Raw genomic sequence first — 22,500 nt, 5'->3', positions numbered from 1 at the left:
CTGATATGATTTGGATCAGCTGTTTCTTCATAAGGCCCAACACTGTTCTGAGAAAGCACACAAAGCACACATGGATATGATTTCTGAGCTGCCTTCAGCTTTGCAGTGTTTCATCACTGATATTTGTTTTTAAAATACGTAGGTTCACCAGGTCCCCAAGGATTAAAAGGGGACCAAGGTCATCCAGGAAATGCAGGTCCACCTGGACAAAAGGGATCCACTGGCTCTCCAGGTACAAAAGGAGATCAAGGGATAAAAGGTAAGAGATCAATAAAGTTTTGTTAATATGTCTATTCAATCATGTATTGCAAGTGACAGAAGTTCCAGGCGAGGACTGTTCTACAGAAGAACATTCTGATTGTCATCATCCATAAACAATACCTAGTGTGCCCAAAGATTACACAACCATTACCAACATATTCTTACTTTTTTGCCAGCCTTTGCTGCTGTTTACTTATTAGTCATGTGCAGTCCCAGCCCACAGCTGCAACACAGACTCTGACGTCTGTTTGATAGTGATCTGTCTCTGTTTTTAATTGTGATTCTTTTGGCATGCAAACTCTAATGCCAGTCTGTATATAAGGCATGTATGTACTGTGCTTTTTCAGTCACTCTGTATATAATGTCATTTATCTATTGCCTTTATACCCTCAAGCCAACTATGATAACCACTTTAGATATAATGTATGCATATATTGCATTTTGTCTTTTCTCCTTATGTAATATAATGCATCTATTGTATTTTCCCTGAGATGAGACTAAAATGGTCCAATGGGATCAGTGCTCAAAAATAATAATACACTATTCTCATCTCAGCAATTAGCTGATATACTGCAGTCTGTAATGGTTTTGCATGTACACATCCAATGTATCACAGTGCCTGATAGTTCCAGGAAAATACTCTACTAAATACTCAGTTTGATTGCCATGCCATCTGACAGCAGAGGTACTTATTTCAAACAGTGACTTACTGTACCACAGTACGATACCTACAATTAAATAATGTATTTAAACAGTTACTGTATCACTACATTTAAGAGTTATAAACATATATTATCTAACGTATTCCTTTAATGCATCTCAACTATATAATTGTATTCTGTTAATACTGATTTAGTGTTCCAAGGCTTCACAACATCTGGCAGCTACAGGTAACTCTTCATTAAAACCGTATTTAATGTACTTCAGAATCCGAAAGTTATGGGTTTATATTATTTTACAACATGCATGAAGTCAAGCAGCTAGTCAAAAATTGTGTGTGTGTGTGTGTGTGTCTGTGTGTGTGTGTGTGTGTGTGTGTGTGTGTGTGTGTGTGTATACATTCATATATGCATGCACATGTATGTTTGTGTGTGTGCAAGTATGTGTGTGTGGGTGTATGCATGTGTGCATATGTGTGTGCTTGTGTGTGGGAATCCATGTGTGTGTGTGTGTGGGTTTGTTTGTGTGTGTGTGTGTGTGTGTGTGTGTCTATATGCATGCATGTATGCCATTATACATGCATGTACAGATGTCTGCATATGCATGCCTGTGTATTCATTCTGCACAAACACATGTGCATATGTTTGCGTGTGTGTATTCATATGTGTGTGTGTGTGTGTGTGTGTGTGTGTATGTATGTGTGCATATGTGTGTGCTTGTGTGTGGGTATCCGCGCGTGTGTGTGTATGTGTGTGTCTGTGTGTATGTGTGTGTGTCTATGTGCATGCATGTATGTCATTACATATGCATGTACAGATGTCTGCATGTATGCATGCCTGTGTATTCATTCTGCACAAACACATGTGCATGTGTTGTGTGTGTATGTGTGTATTTATATATGCATGTACAGATGTCTGCATGTATGCATGTGAGTGTATTCATTCTGCACAAACATGTGCATATGGGTGCATGTGTGTATTCATGTATGTGTGTGTGGATACATTCATGTATGCATGCACATGTGTTCGTTGTGTGTGTAAGTATCTGTGTGCGAGTGTATGCATGTGTGTATATGTGTGTGCTTATGTGTGGGTATCCATGTGTGTATGTGCGCGCGCGTGTATGTGTGTGTGTGCTTGTTTGTGGGTATCCATGTGTGTGTGTGCATGTGTATATGCTTGAGTGTGGGGTATATGTGTGTTGTGCTGCTGCTGCTGTCACTGCTTGGATATTAGTTGCTGCTATATTTATGATGACTTTTTAACTGTATTCTGTTAGTATGTTTGTTGCTCATTTGTGTTTGCATTATAAATGATCTCTTATTCCCGTTCTCACACATTTTGATACATATTATGTGTCACCTGTGAACTGTTGTCTGTTATTTACGCTGCTATATGAAGTTCAGGTTTCACGTCTCATATCTATACAAAGCATGACTGTACAACTGCACTCTGTATGCCATGCTGCTATGTGTGGGGTGGTTCATAGGTTGATAGGTGTTCACTAGGTTAACAACCACAAGGGCCTTTTAAAACCTAGCCATGTATCCCAAAACTTTTCTGATACCCTTGATAAGTGTAAGCATGGGCCTGGGAGATGAACCATTTACAGGTTATGTCTGTCCATTAGAGACATAGGTGCCAAACCAGGGATGAATTTCCGGTTTCCCATCCAATTGTCCAAGTTGCACTTAAATTAGGTTAGGGAGGAACTCTGCTTCACATGGATGGGGAGCCTGTTCCATAGACAGGGTAGTCTCTGGGATACATTCCTATCTCTCCAGCAGGTACTATTTATATCACAGGCAAGGTTTCAGTCTTTAGAATGGGTAATACTCATGCTGTTTGTTTTGTGGATATGCAAGAGGTCCATCAGAGTGGGGTCTGACAATGTCCTGTATGCCAGACATATCTCCCCTCAAAAGCCTGTAGGAGACAGAATACAGAGATAGGGCCTTGAGGCGGTCTGCATAGGACATTTTACTTACGCCCTGTATTCCTTTAGTGAGAAACCTCTCTGGACATTTCAATTGTTGGATATGCCTAGTTAGGTACATGCCAAAGGGGCCATTGTACTCAACGATAGGTCTGATGAATGCTGAATACAGTGGAACAATGACTTCCTTGAACTTAGATGCCATACCTTTGTTTATACATTGCGCAACATAGAATTATATCTTCACCACTGCAGACATGTGATGATCAAAGGCTAGATTACCATCTGTGTGTGTCCCTAAGCCCCTGACTACTGAGTCAGCTTAAGGGGTGTGTTGTCAATATGATAGTTACCAGGGATGGATGACTTTCCAAAGGATACCATTGTGCATTTCTCAGCATTCAGTTTTAGTCTATGGCTCTCACACCAGTTGTTTGTCTGTGTCAGCCCCTCCTGGAGAACATTTGTGTCAGTGTGATTCAATGACAGCTCCTAATTAACAATCATCTGCAAATGTCGTCAGACAGAGACCACTGACACTGGCCTTGACTTCTGAGAAGTAAATGCCAAAAAGGAGCAGTCCAAGGACTGGTCCCTGAGGGACTCCACTTTTGACTGGCGTCTTTGTAGAGGTGGACTCCCCAATTCTAACTTCCTGGGTCCTGTCTGTGAGCTAGTTGGCTATCCACCTGGTGACATACGGGTTTGTACCTAACCTTTTGAGTTTGTCAACAATATCTGAGTGGGGTATTACGTCAAAAGCCTTGGCCAAGTCAAGGTAGGCAGTGTGAATGACTTTGCCCTCATCCATTGCTTTGGTGACCTTCTCAAAGAAGTCCACCAGGTTGAGTAGGCATGATCTGCTCTTGAAGCCAAACTGGGTTGGTTCCAGTGTCTGGAGGTTTACTATATCTCTTTTGATCATCTCCATGACAATTCTTTCCATGGCTTTACATATAAGATCAGTGAGACTTATGGGTCTGTAGTTTCCAGGGTGTGTAGATAGCCCACCTTTGTGCAGAGGGATGACTGTTGCCTTTCTCCATTCATGAGGCATGAAGCCTGTTTGGAGGCTACAGTTAAATAGTAATTCCAGAGGCCCTGATAGGTTATGGTTCATGCTATTAAGAAGGCATCCTGGGATACTGTGCATTGATGCAGTGTTCCTGGTCTTAGAGAGAGCATTAAGGACTTGTTCCCTAGTGATAGTAGGGGGAGTTACATTTGATGATATTTCCTGAGGGAAGGTTGAGGGGGGAGAGAGGGGTAAAGGCGGAGCTGAATTTATCAGTCAGGAGGTTTGCTATATCTTCTGGCCAATATAGGTGGCACCATTTACAATGAGCTCTGCACACAATTGTGCACTGCCTTTGAGGATGCGGACATAGCTAAAGAATGCTTTTAGTCCTTGGCCTGGGAGGCCAAACATACCTCAAATTTGGCTTTGATAGACTTGCATCTTAGAAATGAACAAAAGGCTTTATCAGAAGAAACTGTCCAGAACAAAGGCAGGATGGAATTTCTTTGCTATCAAATAAATAAATAAATAAGTAAAAAAATAAACCCAAAATAGTATAGCATCTTTGTATTTTTTAGCCAAACAGAAGACCTCTAGGTCAGTCTGTCTTCTTGCTTAAAATATGATCACACATTCATGGCTCATAATCAACTGCAGAAAACAAAAATGGTAGAGTTTAATTTTCTGAAGAAAGATGATAAAATGCAGGAACATAAATCATCTTTGAATTTATTGGCTGAAGCTATTTTCTATAAAAGCACTGTCTCAATTTACACCTGCAATATTCACTGCTGAACAGCATTCACTAAGACATGAATTCACATTTCCTTTCTTCATGTTAAGAACTTCTTCCTTCTGTAAAGCTCTCTCATAAACCCTTTCCTACTTTCAAAATAGTTTTGATTTCAGATTCTACTAGGGCAGAAAATACAGTTTCTTTATGTAGTTGTTAAACTCAGCTTCCGTTAGTTTCTTATTTTTTCCTCCCTCCCATCCTGATCATTAGTTACTATCAACTCCTCTTCTTCTGGTTGTACAGGACACACCTTAGCCTGCCCCAATCTCAATCTGACCCATTCTAAGGAACGATGAAATCAAGAATTCTGGTGCAGTATCATACTACTGCCAGAGAGGACGCCCTACCCCCCAATGGCAGCCTTGCAAGATCCACAATGGCCAAGCACAATATTGCTTCTAGGCTGGAGCTTGCCTGGCTCTTAGTGCCACTACTACAGTCATCCTACACAACTTGACCCCAGGGATGGGCCTCCAATTCCCATCCTCTGCTGCTTGGTGTCTACAGTGTCCATGCAACTAATTGAGCATGATTCATCTGGGGCACACTCAAGGCTGGGTAACTCACTCATGGGGTTGGCTAACTCACCAATGTTTCTTAATTCAAAATGCCATAAAACAAACTGCAACAGGGAGTTCCTTACACTATTCAGTTTGTTCTCTCTCTACACTGAATTCATCGTCCTTGTAAATGTGTGTTGGACACATTCCACCCAAATTCTAGTCATTTTCCTTAGTATTTCAGAGTCAAATGCACATTACCTTTACTTAGTAGTCTCTCTCTATATATATTGGAAATGAACATTTCCGTATGTACCTAATGGTCGAAAACAGCTGTTAATTGTCGAAAATGTCGCGAGCGACATTTTCGACAATTAACAGCACTCCCACCCTTCCCATAACTCCCTACCTAACTAGCCTAAACTCACATCTATGCAGGGGGGCAAGCCCCCCTGCACCCCCCTGATGCCTAACTGGGGAGCTAGGCAAAGAAATAAATCTCTGGCTGAGCAGAGGAGATGCCTTGTTGGGGCGGTCAGGAGCCAGTCGTCCAGGTACGGGAAGACCTGCATTCCCTGAAGTCTCAGGTGGACCGCTATCACTGCTAAAACTTTGGTGAACACCATGGGGGCTGTGGTGAGGCCAAAGGGAAGGACCCTGTACTGATAGTGGCTGGCTCCCAGCCAGAAGCAGAGAAACTTCCTGGATCGTCTGTCCATTAAAATGTGGTAGTATGCATCCTTGAGGTCTATAGAGCACATCCAGTCGTTCTCCCGCAACAGGGGGAGAATGGATTGAAGAGTGACCATTCGGAATTTCTCCTTGGTTACTGATAGGTTTCAAGAGGGAAAGGTCTAGAATTGGTCTCAGGTCCCCCGTCTTTTTTGGCACCAGAAAGAACCTGGAGTAAAACCCTAATCCGAGCTGGTCTGGGGGGACGGGATGAATGGCCCTTTTTTCTAGCAGCTGCTGGATTTCTGCGGCTGCAGCCTCCCTCTGATTGGGTGGTACATCGGGGAGGTTCCTGAATCTGGGAATATGTTGCATAGGGATTTTGTAACCTCTGGATATAATCCGAAGTATCCAGCGGTCTGATGTGATGGACTCCCATGCCGCCAGATGCCTGGAGAAGCGCCCCCCAACTGCCTCCAGAGTGGAGCAGTCGGGCAACCCTTCAGGGCTGTTGCATGGGCCGATCAGAGAAGGATTCTCTGGACCCAAAATTTCTCTGGGCTCCTCTGCCTCTAGGGCGGCGTCCTCCCTGTCCTCCTCTGCCACGGAAGGACTGGTTGTCCGGAGCAGGTTGGGAATGTTGCGATTTCCGGAACCACATCTTCTTCTGTCCCTTTTGGTTCTTGGAGAAGGACCTCTGGGGAGCAGAGAAGCGGACTCCAATGGCAGACAATGTCTTCCCATCCTTCTCGCTCTGGACAAGTGTCTCGCGAACGGTCTTGCCAAACAAGGCAGAACCATCAAAGGGGGCATTCACAAAGGATGCCTTGAAGGGCTCCGCGAAGTCGCAATGTCGGAGCCAGGCCTGGTGTCTCATAACTAGGCCCGCTCCGCTAGCTCTAGTGACTCCCTCAGTGGTGTGAGACAACAGCCGCATAGAGGTATTAGAGATAGATCTCAGAGTGGCCATACGAGTGGAGTACAATTGCTTGTCCTCCACAGACATGGACTCCGGGGGGGGAAGCAGCGTATTTTTTAATAAGATCCCGCTGCATCCTGATGACGTGTGCCATGTAGTTGAGAGACCTTACTGAGAAGGTCGCTGAACTGAATACCCGCTTCCCAAGGCGATCCATTGAGCGGGACTCCTTGCTTGGAGGATGGACTGAGGGGCTCTCCTGAGCTAGTTTCCTCTTAGTGGCTGCCGCCATCAACATGGCAGCTGCAGGGGGTACCCTTGCTCCAGTGGGGCCGGTCTGCGGGGGGGCTCAAGATCCTATCCGGGCATTTAGGGATTGGCTCCACAGTGTCCGGCTCCTTCCATGCCCTGGTGGTCACAAGGTCCACCAGGGGGTCGGCTGGAGGGGACACCCAAGAGGTAGACGGCCCTGCTTCGAATGCCTCCAGGAACACGGACTCGTCGGAGGAAGCCTTGGGGACAGACCACCCTCCCCCTGAGCATTTCCATGATGTCTCCAAAGGAGACATCCTCAGGGGGTGACCTTGGGGAGCCTTCCCCTTCATCCAAATCCGTGCTCTCTGTTAAGGACTCGGGGGAGTCCACGTGTCTCCTCTTACACTTATGCTTGCGAGGCACTTCCTCGGGGGGGCTGTCCGAGGAGGTCTCACCAGCAATGTCCTGTTCCAAGGGAACAACCTGGGACATCGAGGCAGGCTGTCCCTGTGGCCGGGTGATGGAAGCCTGACCCAGCAGAGAGGGAGTGCAGGGCGGAGCCGAGACAAGGGCCGGAGGTCTGGATGCTCTCAACAGAGCCCTCTACACTACATCGAAGGCCAAGGGGGAGCCGCCCTCCTTGGGTTCCAAGAGCCGACTCCCACTCGGATCCGATGAAGGGATCAGAACCAGCACCGAGACCGTCGGATCCGAGGGATCAGTGTGCTCCGAACTGGACAGAGCTGAAGGCACACTGAATCCCTCAGATCCGAAGCTTGGGCCACGGCTTTGAGAGGTCGGATCCGAAGATGGAACCGACAGACTCGAGGGCAGGGTTGGATCAGAAGTACCCAGTACTGTCGGCACCGACCCACCCCCAGCTCCAACACTGCTAGGCTCCAAGCGCTCCGAACCCAGCAAGCGGGTCAGAGAAGGAGCTATTGGAGCAAAAAAGGGTGTCGAGCTCCCCCCCAAAGGGGGGGGAGGCAGGAGCACTCCCATCTGCAGCTGGGCCTGGATGAACCTTCTCATCATCCAGTCCAAGTCTGCATCAGACAGGCTGTAAGTGGATCTCGACGAGGCCACCGAGGCAGGCCTGGAGTGCCACCTCGATGACCTCGACGGAGATCGGGTCTCCTCCTCCTCAGGCCCCGGGGAGAAACAAGGTGATCGGAGCCGAGTAGGAGACGACCTGGAAGCCCTGGAGGGAGAAGCCCGCTTAGCTGGGGGGGCTGAAGCGGAGGCCTCGGCCTGCCGCTTGTGGTGCTTCTCCCTCCATTTCTCCCTCCTGGCCTCCCTGTCCTCCGGTGCCTTAGTGGGAGTTTGAATCCCGGCTGGAGGAAGGGGGGCAGGAGTGGCCATCACCACAGGCTGAGGAGGTGCCACGGGAGTAGTGGAGGCCGAAGCCGACTCCGGGGGCAAAAGTCCCACCAGGACCAGCTTCGACCTCCACTCCTTCAGTGCCCTGGGGTTGAACGCTGCACAAATGGTGCATCCTGAGGACAGGTGTTCAACCCCAAGGCACCGAACACACCAAGTGTGGCCATCCGCCGGAGAGAGCTTATGGCCACACTCTGTGCATTTAGAAAAAATAGGCTTTAGGGCCTCTGACATATCCCAAAACTAAGTAAACTACACAAACACACAAGGCCCCAAATGCAAGCACACACAATCACACTCTAACAACCAGAGAGGGGAGGGTAAACACTAAAAATTTAAAAATTAACAGACTAGAGGGAAACCTAATACACACACACTAATTAACTGACAGAAAAATAGGCTAAAGAGGTAAAAAGGGAACACTTATCTCAATAATTGCCAGGAGCTCAAAATCCAGCTGACACACTCAAGAGCAGCAAACTAGATCTGAGGTCATTTGGGTTGGCAGGGGATTATGGGTGAGGGGAGGAGGTAGGAACTTGGATCCATAGCTGTATAAATAGTTGCTGGCTCGGATCCGATATCAGATCCAAGACCCACAGGTTGCTGACAAATGAAGTCCCTACTCCAGATCAACTGTTAATTGTCGAAAATGTCGCTCGCGACATTTTTGACAATTAACAGCACTCCCACCCTTCCCTTAACTCCCTACCTAACTAGCCTAAACTCACATCTATGCAGGGGGGCAAGCCCCCCTGCACCCCCCCCAACTTAATATTCCAACTCCGAAATCGCACTACAGTGAGGAAAGGGATGTATTTCCCTAACTGCACTGTACCGCGATCCCCTTACATGAGTGAACGTTATAATTGCGACTGCACAGTCCATTCGCAATGATAACGTTTCTCCACATATACCGAACTATGAAGTGTTCGAACATATGTTGTTCGAATACTTCATAGCCGTGCAATTGCACGGCGAAATATTGATAGTAAACTATATATATATATATATATATATATATATATATATATATATATATATATATATATATATATGTATACATATATATACATATAAATAGAAAGATAGAGAGAGAGAGAGAGACCATATTAATTTATGAATAATGTATGTAAAACTACATCTCAACCAGCATATCTGGAAGTTTACAGGGAAACTTATGGCGACATCATTCAATGTTCATAAAAATAGTAACTAGATATAAGGACAGAACCTAAACCCTGAAGAAGAGAGATATCATAAATATTAAGTAGCCATGCCACCCATTTCTATGTGTCCATATACATGAATGTATATGCACTGCATGTATGCTATACATCAATACAACTATGAAAAAAAGGACTTGTATACTAGCCTGGGTAAAGAAAGAACACACAAACAGTAAGGAAAAGCTTGTAGCTGAGCATATATGACTCAGCATTTTGCATATATTACATGCTTTTTGATAGCATTGTATTATGATATATGATCATATGGTATTATTCAGAGCTTCTGGGCTCACTTATTCAGATCTTCCTTGTGCCTGGCTTGGACATCTGTGACTGCAAGACTTGGGTTGCTTCTAAAACCATCTAGACCTACAAAGCTGATACAAGTATTTTTTTGCATTTGTTCTACCGGTTTCAGTGCTATTTAACATGTCTGTATAGCATTTATTCATTTGGTAGAGTTTATCACCGTTTTTCATCCTGCACTTGTTAAATAAATGCCATCTGTTTGTTACTGTATTGCCTTTAGGTAGTTTTAACAGTATTCTGATGTTCTTTGTCTCCCATTGCTGCAGTCCTGACATATGGGTATTCCGCTGTCCACCATCAGCCCGAATACCAAAGGGCTAGAACCGGCGTCGGTCATCGGCGCCCAAGACTGACGTCAGTACGTGTCAGTACAAATGCGCATGACCGACGCCATAACCTCAGTCTTTCTTGCCGCATGGTCCTAAGCAGAAGCAGAATTTGCAAGTGCCGTTCGGCGTTCTGGAATTGTCGGTTTTCGAGTTTCAGACCAGAGACCAAGTTGGGCTAAGTACCCCGTTGGGGACACTTTTGTCTTTTTCTTGCCTCAGTATTGACGGATGTCAGCAAAAGTTAATAACTGTATTTCTTGTGGGAAACAGATTCCTCATAGGGATTACCATTCACTCTGCATTCCTTGTTTAGGGCCTGAGCACGACGTTGTTGGGTGTCACTTTTGTACTACTTTTAACAAGCGTACTATTAAACGTCGGTTGGACTGTGCTAGGCTGGTGTTTGGTAAACGTTGTAATTATAACATGCCGTCAGATTCTCCGATGACTGGTTCTTCTAAGAAATGCAAAGAAAAGTCTTTGCGGTCCAAACAGGATGAGGCGTCCACTCCGGACGCCGGTTCTGTAGTACCACTGGCTACTTCAGCGGCTCCTTCTGAAAGTTTACCTGAGTCTCAAGGGGAGCCTTTGTTACTGCAGGAAGTGGCTTCTCCTGTGTTAGGCCAGGCTGAGGGTGCTTCTCTGATGTCAGTGGTTCCCTCCCCTCATAGGGTAGTTAGGCCTCCTCCTTCTCAAAGCAGAGCCCATTCTAAGTCTAAGTCTGCCCTGCTGGTGCTAGTCCCCAGGGTCCAGCTCCTAGGAAGCACATGTTAAAGATGGCTGAAGATTTGATTACTTTAATTAGGGGTTCTATGCCCCCCCTGTGAAGAGGCCCAGGGTAGAGACAGAGTTGGAGGGTTTGGTTCAGTCTTCCAATGAATCAGATTCCTCTGTAGAAGAACTTCAGGATTTCCCTCCTTATTCTGATTCGGAGGCTGAGGACTCTACTCCCTCTGCGTCCCCTCCAGAAGATTTTTCTTTCTCTGAGACTTTGCATTCCATGAGGGAACATTTCAAATGGGAGGGCCAGGATTATTCTGATTCTCGTAAAAGACTAAGAGAATTCTTGTTTTGCCTCAGCATAGGCCCTTGGCTATTCCCCCTGTACTGGATGTTGTTCAGGATGTGTTTTCTGAGGCTGCCCTTAACCCAGATTCTCTGCCTCCTGCCCCGGTTAAACCAGATAGATACTACAGGGTTCGGAAGCTCACAAGTACTTATATAAGAGTCCTAGGGCTGATCCAGAAACTATTACTCAAGGCCCCAAAGGGGTTAGGGCTTCTGTGGTTAGGAATCCAGTTCCTCTGGACAAGGATGCTAGGGCTCTGGATAGGTGGGGTAAAAAACTGTATACCTCTTCGACTTTGGCTATGAGAGCTTTAAATTGTCAGTTTCATATGCTCCGGTATCAAAATTATTTGCTGGGCCAATTGAAATGTAAAGTAGATGCTTTAGCTGAAAGTATTGAATGTAAGGAGCTTCAGGATTTAGTGCATGCTTCAGACCAAGTTGGTAAGTATTCTTTGCAGTGTGGTTTTGATGCTTTACAGGCTTCCTCCAGGGTGGCTGCTACTAGTTCAGTTATTCATAGGCATGCTTGACTTAAAGATCAGACCTTGTCAGAGCATGTTAAGGCTCGAATTATGGATGCTCCTCTACAATCTGATGTTCTTTTTGGCCCTCCAGTAGAATCAGTTTTGAAAAAAATGGAGGAAAAAGCTAAGTCTATGCAGACAGTTAAGGATTTTTTACAGGTTCAGCCCCCTAAGTTCAGTAGGAATTGGCCTGCTAAGGGATGGTCTTTCCCCTCTTTGGATTATCAATCTAGGGGCAGGTCGAGGCGAGGTAGAGGTAGGGCTTCCTCTCAGGGCCCTGTTACTTCTAGGTCCTTGAGTTCTTCTACCCCTTCTGCTGGGGAGGGCAGGGGTCAGTCCTTTCGGAAACAGACCCAATGACCCGTGTCTTCAGCTGCCGGACTCTGCCTTGCTGGCAGCCCCTCTAGGAGGAAAACTGAGACTTTTCAAAAGGAATTGGCATTTGGTTACCCAAGACAAATGGGTACTGGACATAATAAATCGAGGCTACAAATTTTATTTTCACACATTCCCTCCTTTCAAAGGTATGCCGGATGTGCCTCGTCAGCAAAGACTGGAAGCACAGACTCAAATTTCTTCTCTGCTTCAGTTGGAAGCAATACAGGCAGTACCTTCTGTAGAAAGAGGCACAGGGTTTTATTCCCGTCTTTTCTTAGTGCCAAAGAAAGGAAATACTTGGAGACCAATTCTGGACTTGTCCATTCTAAATACCTTTCTGGAAATTCCAAAATTCAAGATGTTAACACTGCAACAGCTGTTACCTATGCTGGGCAAAGATCACTGGATGGTGACTCTGGATCTCAAAGAGGCCTATCTTCACATTCCTATCAGGCCCAGTTGCAGGAAATTCCTGAGATTTGAATGGGAATTTGCATTATCAGTTCTCTGCATTGCCCTTTGGCTTGTCTACTGCACCCAGGGTATTCACAAAAGTCCTGGCTCCAGTAATAGCTTTTCTCAGGCTACAAGGAATTCAAATTTATCCTTATCTGGACGACTGTTTGATTCTGGCTCAAGGCAAGCACGAACTTCTTCAACATCTGCAGTATGTAATGACAGTTTTAAGATGCCTAGGGTATTCTGTGAACGAAATAAAGTCCAGTCTAGTACCCTCACAAGAGATGTGTTTTCTGGGTGTGAAACTGAATACAGCTGCTCAGATGGCATTTCTTACCCCGGACAAACAAAGGAATCTTCACCTATACTTCCAACAGCTATCAGTAATGTCCAGGCTGACTGCAAGGACAGTCCTTCAAGCCTTGGGGTTCATGGCATCTTGCATTCTAGTACTTCCCAATGCCAAACTGCATATGCGGAAGCTACAATGGTATCTCAAAAGCATTTGGACTCAACACTGCCACGATTTGGACACTGTCATTCGGATTCTACCTTGCATTCAGAGAGAATTTCTGTGGTGGGCTCAGGAATGTCACCTAAACAAGGGGCTCTCTGTGACCCAACCAGAGGCAAGTCAGATATTAACAACAGACGCCTCAGAGTCAGCCTGGGGAGCTCATTTCAGAGGAAAATGGATTCAAGACCTTTGGGCCCCAGAGCTACTTCACTTGCATATCAACATGAAAGAGATGCTGGCAGTTCAATTTGCTTTGGAAGGATTCAAAAGCCTACTTCAACCAGGACTGGTGTTGATTCGAACAGACAACACGACTGTCATGTGGTACATCAACAAGCAAGGGGGAACTCATTCTTACCCTCTTTGCAGACAAGCAATGCTGTTATGGGAAACTGCTTTGAATCTGCACATCACTCTTCGAGCACAGTTTCTGCCAGGAGCACAAAATTCTTTAGCAGATGTTCTGAGCAGACAGATTGTGGATCCTCACGAATGGAAATTGGACCCTCAGGTATTTCTTCAGTTGACAATGGCTTGGGAACTCGGACATAGATCTGTTCGCTTCTCCTCTGAATTTCCAACTGCCACTGTTTTGCACAAGGCTATTTCATCCAAAAGCCTGGAAAATAGATGCACTATCCTTCAGTTGGAGCAACCTTCACGTGTATGCTTTTCCTCCTTTGCCTCTTCTTCCGAAGGTGCTGTTGAAAGTCAGGAGGGCAAACCTTGCATGATCCTTATAGCACCGGATTGGCCTCGTCAGCATTGGTACCCTCTGTTGAGGAGCTTAATTCATGTACCACCTTGGCCATTACCACAGATTCCTCACTTATTGTCTCAGGAAAACAATCATTTTCTCAATGTCAGGGTGCAATCCCTACACCTGACAGCCTGGCGCATTCTGTTTTAGAGAAGGAGGACCTTCAGCTCCCTCAACAAATTTTGGATGTTATTTTGGAAGCCAGGCGTCCTAGTACTCGAAAAGTTTATGCTGGTAAACGGAAGAGATTTTTTCTTTGGAGTTCAGCTAAAGGCTTTGATGTCGAATTGCCTAATTTGAGTTGTACATTGCAATATTTGACTATTTTATTGGACAAGGGTTTGTCCTTCTCTTCTGTAAAAGTGCATGCTGCAGCTATTTCTGCTCACTATGATTGTGACCCTCCTTTATTTTCACATCCATTGGTTAAACAGTTTCTTAGAGGGGCAAAGAATATCAGACCCCCACGGAGGGCTCCTACTCCTACCTGGGATCTTAATTTTGTTTTGGAAAAGCTGACTCTGCCTCCTTTTGAACCTGCAGCTACAGCTGAATTGCAGTTGTTGTCCTGGAAGACTGCTTTTTTATTGGCTGTTACTTCTGCTAGAAGGGTATCTGAATTACAGGCCCTCATGGCAGTGGAACCTTTTCTGATTTTTCACAATGACAGTTTCCTTACGTACTAATCCTACTTTTCTGCCTAAAGTGATTTCTAATGTGGCATTGAACCAATCTATACATTTGCCTACTTTTTATGCTAACCCCCAAAATGAAGGGGAAAAAGTTTTGCATTCTTTGGATGTACATAGGCAGTTGAGGTATTATTTGAGCAGAACCAAAGAGTTCAGAAGATCAACAATTATTTGTTTCTTTTGCTTTGACTTCACGAGGGAAAGCTGTCTCGAAACAAACTATTTCCAAGTGGATTGGCCATTGTATTGCTTTTTGTTACTCTCATCATGGAGAGGATGTTCCGGCTGGGATCAGGCCTCATTCTATTAGGGCTACGGCCACTTCTACTGCTTTTTTGAGAGGGGTAGCTACTAAAGACATTCTAGAAGCAGCTACTTGGAGTTCTGTACATACCTTTACAAAGCATTATCATTTACCTCTTTATTCTAGGTCTAGGGCTGGGTTTGCCACTGCAATCTTACAGGGCATGTCTGCAGCTCCTAATGCTATTTAGTTGACCAGCCTCCCTTTTTTCCGTTGCTCTGGAATTCTACCCATATGTCAGGACTGCAGCAATGGGAGACGAAGAACATAGTACAGTTTTGTACCTACCATAAATGTAGATGTTCGAGGATCTCCATTGCTGCAGTCCAATTTTCCCTCCCTCCTTCCCCCTTTTTCTTTTTAGGTTGGGGTTTGGGTGGTGTTTTTTGCATTCTGACGTCTGAGGCAAGAAAGACTGAGGTTATGGCGTCGGTCATGTGCATTTGTACTGACACGTACTGACGTCAGTCTCGGGCGCCGATGACCGACGCCGGTTCTAGCCCTTTGGTATTCGGGCCGATGGTGGACAGCGGAATACCCATATGTCAGGACTGCAGCAATGGAGATCCTCGAACATCTACATTTATGGTAGGTACAAAACTGTACTTTATTTCCTAGCTTCTGATACTGCAAAAGCTGTACTGAATTTGGAAAAGTTCTCCTGAGTCTGCCAAAATATTTCTAGATTTTGCAAAGTTTTAGTGTATTGTGAACATTTCTCAGGGCTAGTGAATTTATTTCTAAGGATTCCTGATACTGCAGGAATTCTGACTTCTGTTGTAAAGCATTTGTTACTGCACTTAAGCTCAGCACCAATTTGTTTTACATTAGGAGTGTTCTTTTGCACCCTGGTGGGAGCAGAGAGCTGAATTCAACCCATCCAAGTTAGGAACTACTGATCAAAAGCTTATTGTGTTTTTATCTGATTGGCCTGAGGGTTTGACTTTGTAGGGGTCTTTCATCCTGCTTCTATAAAAGCCTTTCAGTTGTGCATAGAGCAAATGCAGTTCCCAGTGCTTGCATGTAGGCAGACTTCTACAGTTTGGAATCATGTGGGAGGCACTCTCTGTGGTCTTCCATTGCTCCAGGCTGCTCAAGGAGCTGACAGTTTGTGCAGAGGGTGGTACCACTGCAGGTCATCTAATGGTGTACTGCTGTGCTCTCTCACTTTGACCTTTGGGTGACTCTCCCCTACTCTTTCCCATCTAGAAATTGTTTATCCTTGCCTTATATAGCATAGGCTAAATTCAGACCTGCTGAATCTAGACTGTCTGGTATTACTGTGTTCCCTTGGTGTAGATGTTTGCCTCATCGGATGGAGTCCTCATACCTAAGCTCCTCCTTTTAATCTACTTTTCCCTGGATCTACGCCAAGCCAAGTTTGAACTACTGGCCTGCAGTGCTCTTTAACAGAACCAGGAAACCTTGGGATCAGTATTATTTTTAAAATATACAGAAACTCCTCCTTTTAATCTACTTTTCCCTGGATCGCCGCCAAGCCAAGCTTGAATTACTGGCCTGCAGTGCTCTTTAACAGAACCGGGCAACCTCAAGATCAGTGTTATTTTCAAAATATACAGAAAGTATGCTTTATCCTCTGGATAAAATTAATTGCTGACCCTTGTTTAATTTCTGTTTCTTAACTAAAGCACTCCACCATGGATGTTAGCTTGCCCTCCCCAATCCTCTACTTCCTAACAGTCTCCCTTTGCATGCTGTTTAACTAGTTGAAAGCCCTGCTGTTGTTCTAATAATACTAAACCCTTTCTCCTACAAATTGTGGTCTTTCTAAATCCCATATACTCTTGGTACTAGTGTTTTTTTTAATTTTATTTAAAAAAAGGTATGCAAATCAATCAAGTCAATCAAGTCAGAGTACCTGCTGCCTTTTCTTATTGTTTCTGTGAAATCAGGCCCAGCCCTTTTCATCATACTATTGGCTATCCACCACTTTTCTGGTCTATTCTGATCCTCCCCCTTCCCTACAAGAACAATTACAGCCTAATCAGGGCCAGCCATTTTCATCATACTATTGGCTATCCACCACTTTTTCTGGTCTATTCTGTACTCCCCTCCCCCATAAGGCCTATTACAGGCTAACCTAGCTTTTTTAAGCTACAAAAGCTAGTGTCCTGGCACTGCTGTAACATTAAGTTTAGTACCCAATTGTGCTCCTAGTCCCTCCCTTATTTGAAAGCTTACCACTGCTCCTTGCTGGTCCCCACATTTAACTAATGTTATGTCTTACAACTGGGTTCTCAGTAGTCAAATTTCAACAAATAAATATTGTATTGGTGTACCATACCCTCGTCAAGCTTACGAATAGTTTTATTTGAAGATTCTTACCTGCAGACCTTGGCGCTGCCCTGCTCCATTAGCCCTTGCTAATGCTCGGGCTCACTCTGCTCCCATACCCTGCCCCCATTTCCCACACACACCCCCACTACTCATAGTTTTATACCTAGCCATCTCCACCCACCAAAACACCAACCAATCACAGATTAAGCACTCCTTCTCACTACCCTCCATTAACCTATACCAAATTACACCCCCCTCCATATCCCCACCTACAATAATGAAACCATCGCATAATCATAGAATACCCACTATCCTTTCATGCACTCTCACTATCCTATTTATCCTAACACTAACCCTTTACCTCTCCTCCTACCAAACCCCACTAAATGCTACCCCAACAAAACATACCTCCACTTATATTCCTCACACTCCTCACTACAGCCAACACATATCCCCAAACCTATACCATCACACTACAATTGCACCTAACTCACTCATTTTACTCCCAATCACTTCAAGGTCACCAATAACAAACAAGTACATAGCCATCCTAACTAAACTTTCCAAACTTTTACACCATATAAACTACCAACTGATCCTAGCAGGAGACAAACACCCAAATCCAGGGCCTAACCCTATGCAAACTACCACAGCTTATTCAACCTTCTCCTCTAGTCATCTACCCATTAGTAGACCAAAAACCAGCCTACCAATTCTGAGCTTAAATATTCTAAGTATTAACAATAAGGTACACTCATTGCATGCAGTACTCTCCACCTACTCCCCTGAGATATATTATGTTTGACTGAAACCTGGCTAAAGCCCAATACAGCAGACAATGAGTTCCTTCCTACTGAATACAATGTACTACGCCAAGATTGACTGTCTATAAAGGGGGGAGGGGTAGCATTACTCTGTAAGAACACCATAAATATCACCACTATTAATCCACAAATCCCTTCCTTCAATAACTCTGAACGTCTCCTAGCCAAACTCAAACTTAGCAACAAAAAGTCAGTCAATATTATTACATGCTATATACCACTAGATAACAACATCCCTACCATATAAGCCATTCTACAATGGACAAGTCAAAACCTGCCCCAGGAAACTACCATCTTTGGTGACTTTAATATAGATTGGAACACATGTTCAGCTATTAACCCCACAAACAATATCAACTGCTACAGTTTTTCACAAGTCATCCAATCAAGCACTAGACTAGGAAATGCAAAAATCAAAGACAGCCTCCTAGACTGGATCTTAATAAATAAGACCAGCACCTCTTACCAAGCAGGTGTCCTCCCAGACTCCCTTAGCAACCATCAATCCACCTTCCTACTAAATTCAAAACCCAGACCAACCCTACCCCCATATTGCAAACAGCCTGTAACACAAAAAACTTTGACCCCAACAAATTCAAATTCAAGCTAAAGTACCATAACTGGAACATACTAAAAGTACTACCAATAGAAGATGCCATAATCAATTTTAATAACACTGTCCTAGAAATCCTAAATGCCCATACTCCAGCCTGAACCACTAAACTCAATATGAAAACAGCCCCCTGGCTTACCAGAGAGACTAAAAATAGAATATCAGAAAGGAACAAGGCCTGGTATCACTGAAGAGCCACAAAAAAACCCAGCAGCTAAGGAACAATTCCAAAAACTTATAAATGAGACAAAAAAGCAGTTCTCCTAGATAAAAATAATTATTTCCTACAGCTATAAAATAAGCATCAAAACAACCCCAAGAAATTATGGGCAGGAGTAAATAAACTGCTCCACCTTGGCAGACCCTCCACCCCACCTACAACCTCCGCTAGTGAAATCACAAATATACCAGACACGTTTAACAAATACTTCATAGAAACTATTTCTAATCTTGTTCAAAAACAGCCCACATCCACCACCACTAATTACCCAGAATCTGTAGATAGACCCAAAACAACCTTTCAGTTACAACCCATCCCTACCAACTATGTCAAAAGGTTGCTATCCAAACTTAAACCTACTACACTAGCAGCTGATGGATACCTGCTGAATACCTTCAGTTAGCTGCCAATGAACTTTCCTTCCCTATAATCCATCCTTCTAAACAGATCTATCTCAGAAACCTCAATACCCATCTGGAAGACCTCCTATATTATTCCCCTCCATAAAGGCAGTACCTCCACCAATATCACCGACTATCGCCCCATAACCATCCTGCCTCCACTAGCTAAAATACTTGAGAAATGTATGCACCACCAACATATACCATACCTGCTTAACCTCAAACATTTCCCTTCTACCCAACATGGATTTCAGCCCGCTCATAACACAACCACTGCCCTATTCTCTTCCACAAACCTCATCCACCAAAACAAACACACAGGCACTGTCTTCTGCCATAGTCTTTGATCTATCAAAGGCCTTTGATATGGTCAACCATCTTAAACTAGTACAAGCCTTTACTGACCTTGGCCTTAGTAACCAAGCATTAGCTTGGTTTCAAAACTACCTACAAGGAAGACAACAAGCAGTTTGGTGGGGCAACAACCTATCCACACTGCTACCCATCACCACAGAAGTCCCATAAAGTTCAATTTTAGGTCCCATCCTATTCTCCATTTTCACCAATAATCTCCACAACATCTGACAAGATGCAACAGTTATACAATATGCTGATGACTCAACACGTGTCTGTTCAGCTAATGATCCTCAGAAACTCCTCTCTATAACTCAAAAAGCCTTCCATACTACCGAAAACCGGTTTCTTAAAAAAAAAACTAATATTAAATCCCCCCAAAAAAACAAACTGTTACTATTTACACCTAAACCTACCACAACACCCAGCCCATTTAAAATTATGTCCAGGGATAAGACTGTCATCTCCCCTAACACTCACACTAAATTGCTAGGAGTGACCATTGATAATAACCTCAAATTTGATCAGCATATAACTCAAACCATTAAAAATATCCACAAAAAAATGGGCAGTCTATATAAAAATAAACTATTTCTAGCACAACCTGCTAGGATAGCAATTACTCAAACTCACCTCTTTTCCACACAATTTTATGCCTCATCCATTCTCACCAACTTACCCACAACCAAAATTGCCAAACTCTACACCTGTTACAATCAAATTGCAAAATTTGTTACCGCTGCCCCCAACCAAGCCCCCACTGCCATTCCCTAAAACAACTTGGCTGGCTTGAATTCCCTAATCTCCTAAACTATCATCAACTTTCCTTTGCCCACAATATCCTACTACTCCCAGACAAAACTCCAGCACTGGCCAATCTACTAGAACTACAAGCTAAAACTAGACAACTTTGCTGTAGCGACAAAAAAATTAATCAAGGTCACCAAGACCAACAACATAGCAGGGGACTCCCCCTTCCCTAACTGCATAGGCAAAATTTTGAACACCCTACCTACTGCTACTACCTCAGCAGGCTCAAAGGTTACATTTAAAAGACTCCTGAAAGAACACCTAAAGCACACATGGATATGCACATGTTCCTCACCTGGCTGACCCCCCCCCCCCCATCTCCTTACTCTTGCCCTCTGACTTCAGCGTCATCACAAAAATAATTTAAATTTACTAGCTTCCTTCCACTTCTACCTCTAATTCTAACTCCTTAGTCAATACTCATATTTCACTGCTAGGACACACTGATATCTGTCCACTAAACTTTACTTTTCTCTTTACAACTCTACTCTTACTTTATACTTAAGCTACTTACGCCTCCTCCTTTTCTTACTTAACCTGTTATCCAGTTTCCCATCTCTGTCTCTTCTCCTGCTACTATACTCCCTACCATGTCTAATCTTTGCTCTCTTTGTTGCAATACTCCCTACTGTGGCTAACTTGCTCACAAATCAGCTGTATAAAGCAAAAAATGCAACCCCCACTAACAGTGTTCATCATTATGTAATGTCTCAACCTAAAACTGTAAAAGATGTGTTCAGGCTATGTAAATATGTTAAATCTTAAGCTTCAATGCTATATTAGTAGTCAATGTTTTAAGTTTGGTACTATGTATGTACATTTGAATTCAGCTTGCATGCCATGTTACTAGTCAATGTTAGTTTGGTACTATTTATGTAAATTTGAATGCTTCTGTATGCACCTTATATTTTTCTTAAAATTTAACTGTGGAGCTTTTCTCCTTGGGCCTCCACTGAAAATGGACATGCATCCAGTCCGACTTTCCCAGTCATCAAATGTAAAATAAAATAAAATAAATAATAAATAGTTGTGTTAAAAAACTGTTTAAATTCACCTGTATATAAGCCTTGAATTTGCACGGGTTTGCGTCCAGTTTACCGGCGCTGCTCACTGTGACAACTTTAGTCAGAGGTCCTGAGTACATCTGCTCTAAATCCAAGGCATGCACTGAAAAAAAAAACTGAAAAATAAGTATATTTTAAGCCAGCACTGCACTTTGTTAACTGAATGCAATTGAATTATTGTTTCATTTTTGCTGTTTGTGACTGCTTTTTACTCTGCAGATGAAATTGTGTTTCATTGCCTTATATAGCATAGGCTAGATTCTGACCTGCTGAATCTAGACAGTTTGATATCACTGTGTTCTTAAACCAGGCATACCTGTACCTTTGTGGCAGAAATATGTAGCTCAGGACCCATCTGAGTTGGGGATTGCTGGAGAAAGGCTCAGTCTGAGGCTTTCCCACTGGTAGTTGTGTTAAAAACTGTTTAAATTTCCCTGTATATAAGCCTCACATTTGCTGGTTGCTGTGCACCATGCAGTTGGGTTTAGCAAAGCCCTCTATAGATGCAAATGCCTGGGAATATTATTTTTCCCAGAGAACTTACAGTAGAACTCCCCAAGCTTTCCCGCTGAGCAAAGTGCAACTCAGTTGCACTCTAAGCAGCATTCTCACACTTATCATCCACAACCTACTATACACCCACTACCTTTGCTACTGCAAGTCAAACTAGCCCACCAGTTAAGCCAAAGTCCTTTGTAGAGCTAGGCCATTTCCTTCCCAAATACCACATTCAGAAAAAAAAGTGCCACAATGGATGGGTAGTTTCCCATCATTTCTCCTGCCAGCTTGATTGATATGGGCATCTTGAGGCAATATTGCAATTGCTTCATGTATGCTGACAACCATTTACTCCTAAAGCAAATCTACACCCTACATGAGAGAAGCAAATACACTGTGGAACTGGAGTCAATTATCTCACTTAAAAACAAACTAGACATCAAACATATT

The 22,500-nt window shown here is 43.9% G+C and overlaps 1 protein-coding gene across 1 annotated transcript in view; it reads left to right on the top strand.

Moving 5' to 3' along the window:
* The window catches only part of LOC122788696 (collectin-46-like), a 952,730-nt gene that overhangs the window by 100,690 nt on the left and 829,540 nt on the right, over positions 1–22,500 (top strand). Inside the window, exon 3 of the mRNA XM_044055592.1 lies at positions 143–259. Within this exon, the coding sequence (XP_043911527.1) occupies positions 143–259 (117 nt within the window). The remainder of the gene's footprint in view (positions 1–142; positions 260–22,500) is intronic.

This window comes from Protopterus annectens, chromosome 14.part0 (genome assembly GCF_019279795.1).
Source record: "Protopterus annectens isolate FY-2018-M chromosome 14.part0, PAN1.0, whole genome shotgun sequence".
NCBI lineage: Eukaryota > Metazoa > Chordata > Ceratodontiformes > Protopteridae > Protopterus > Protopterus annectens.
Note: the sequence above shows the minus strand (reverse complement) of the source record. Positions and strands in the feature narration are given on the sequence as shown.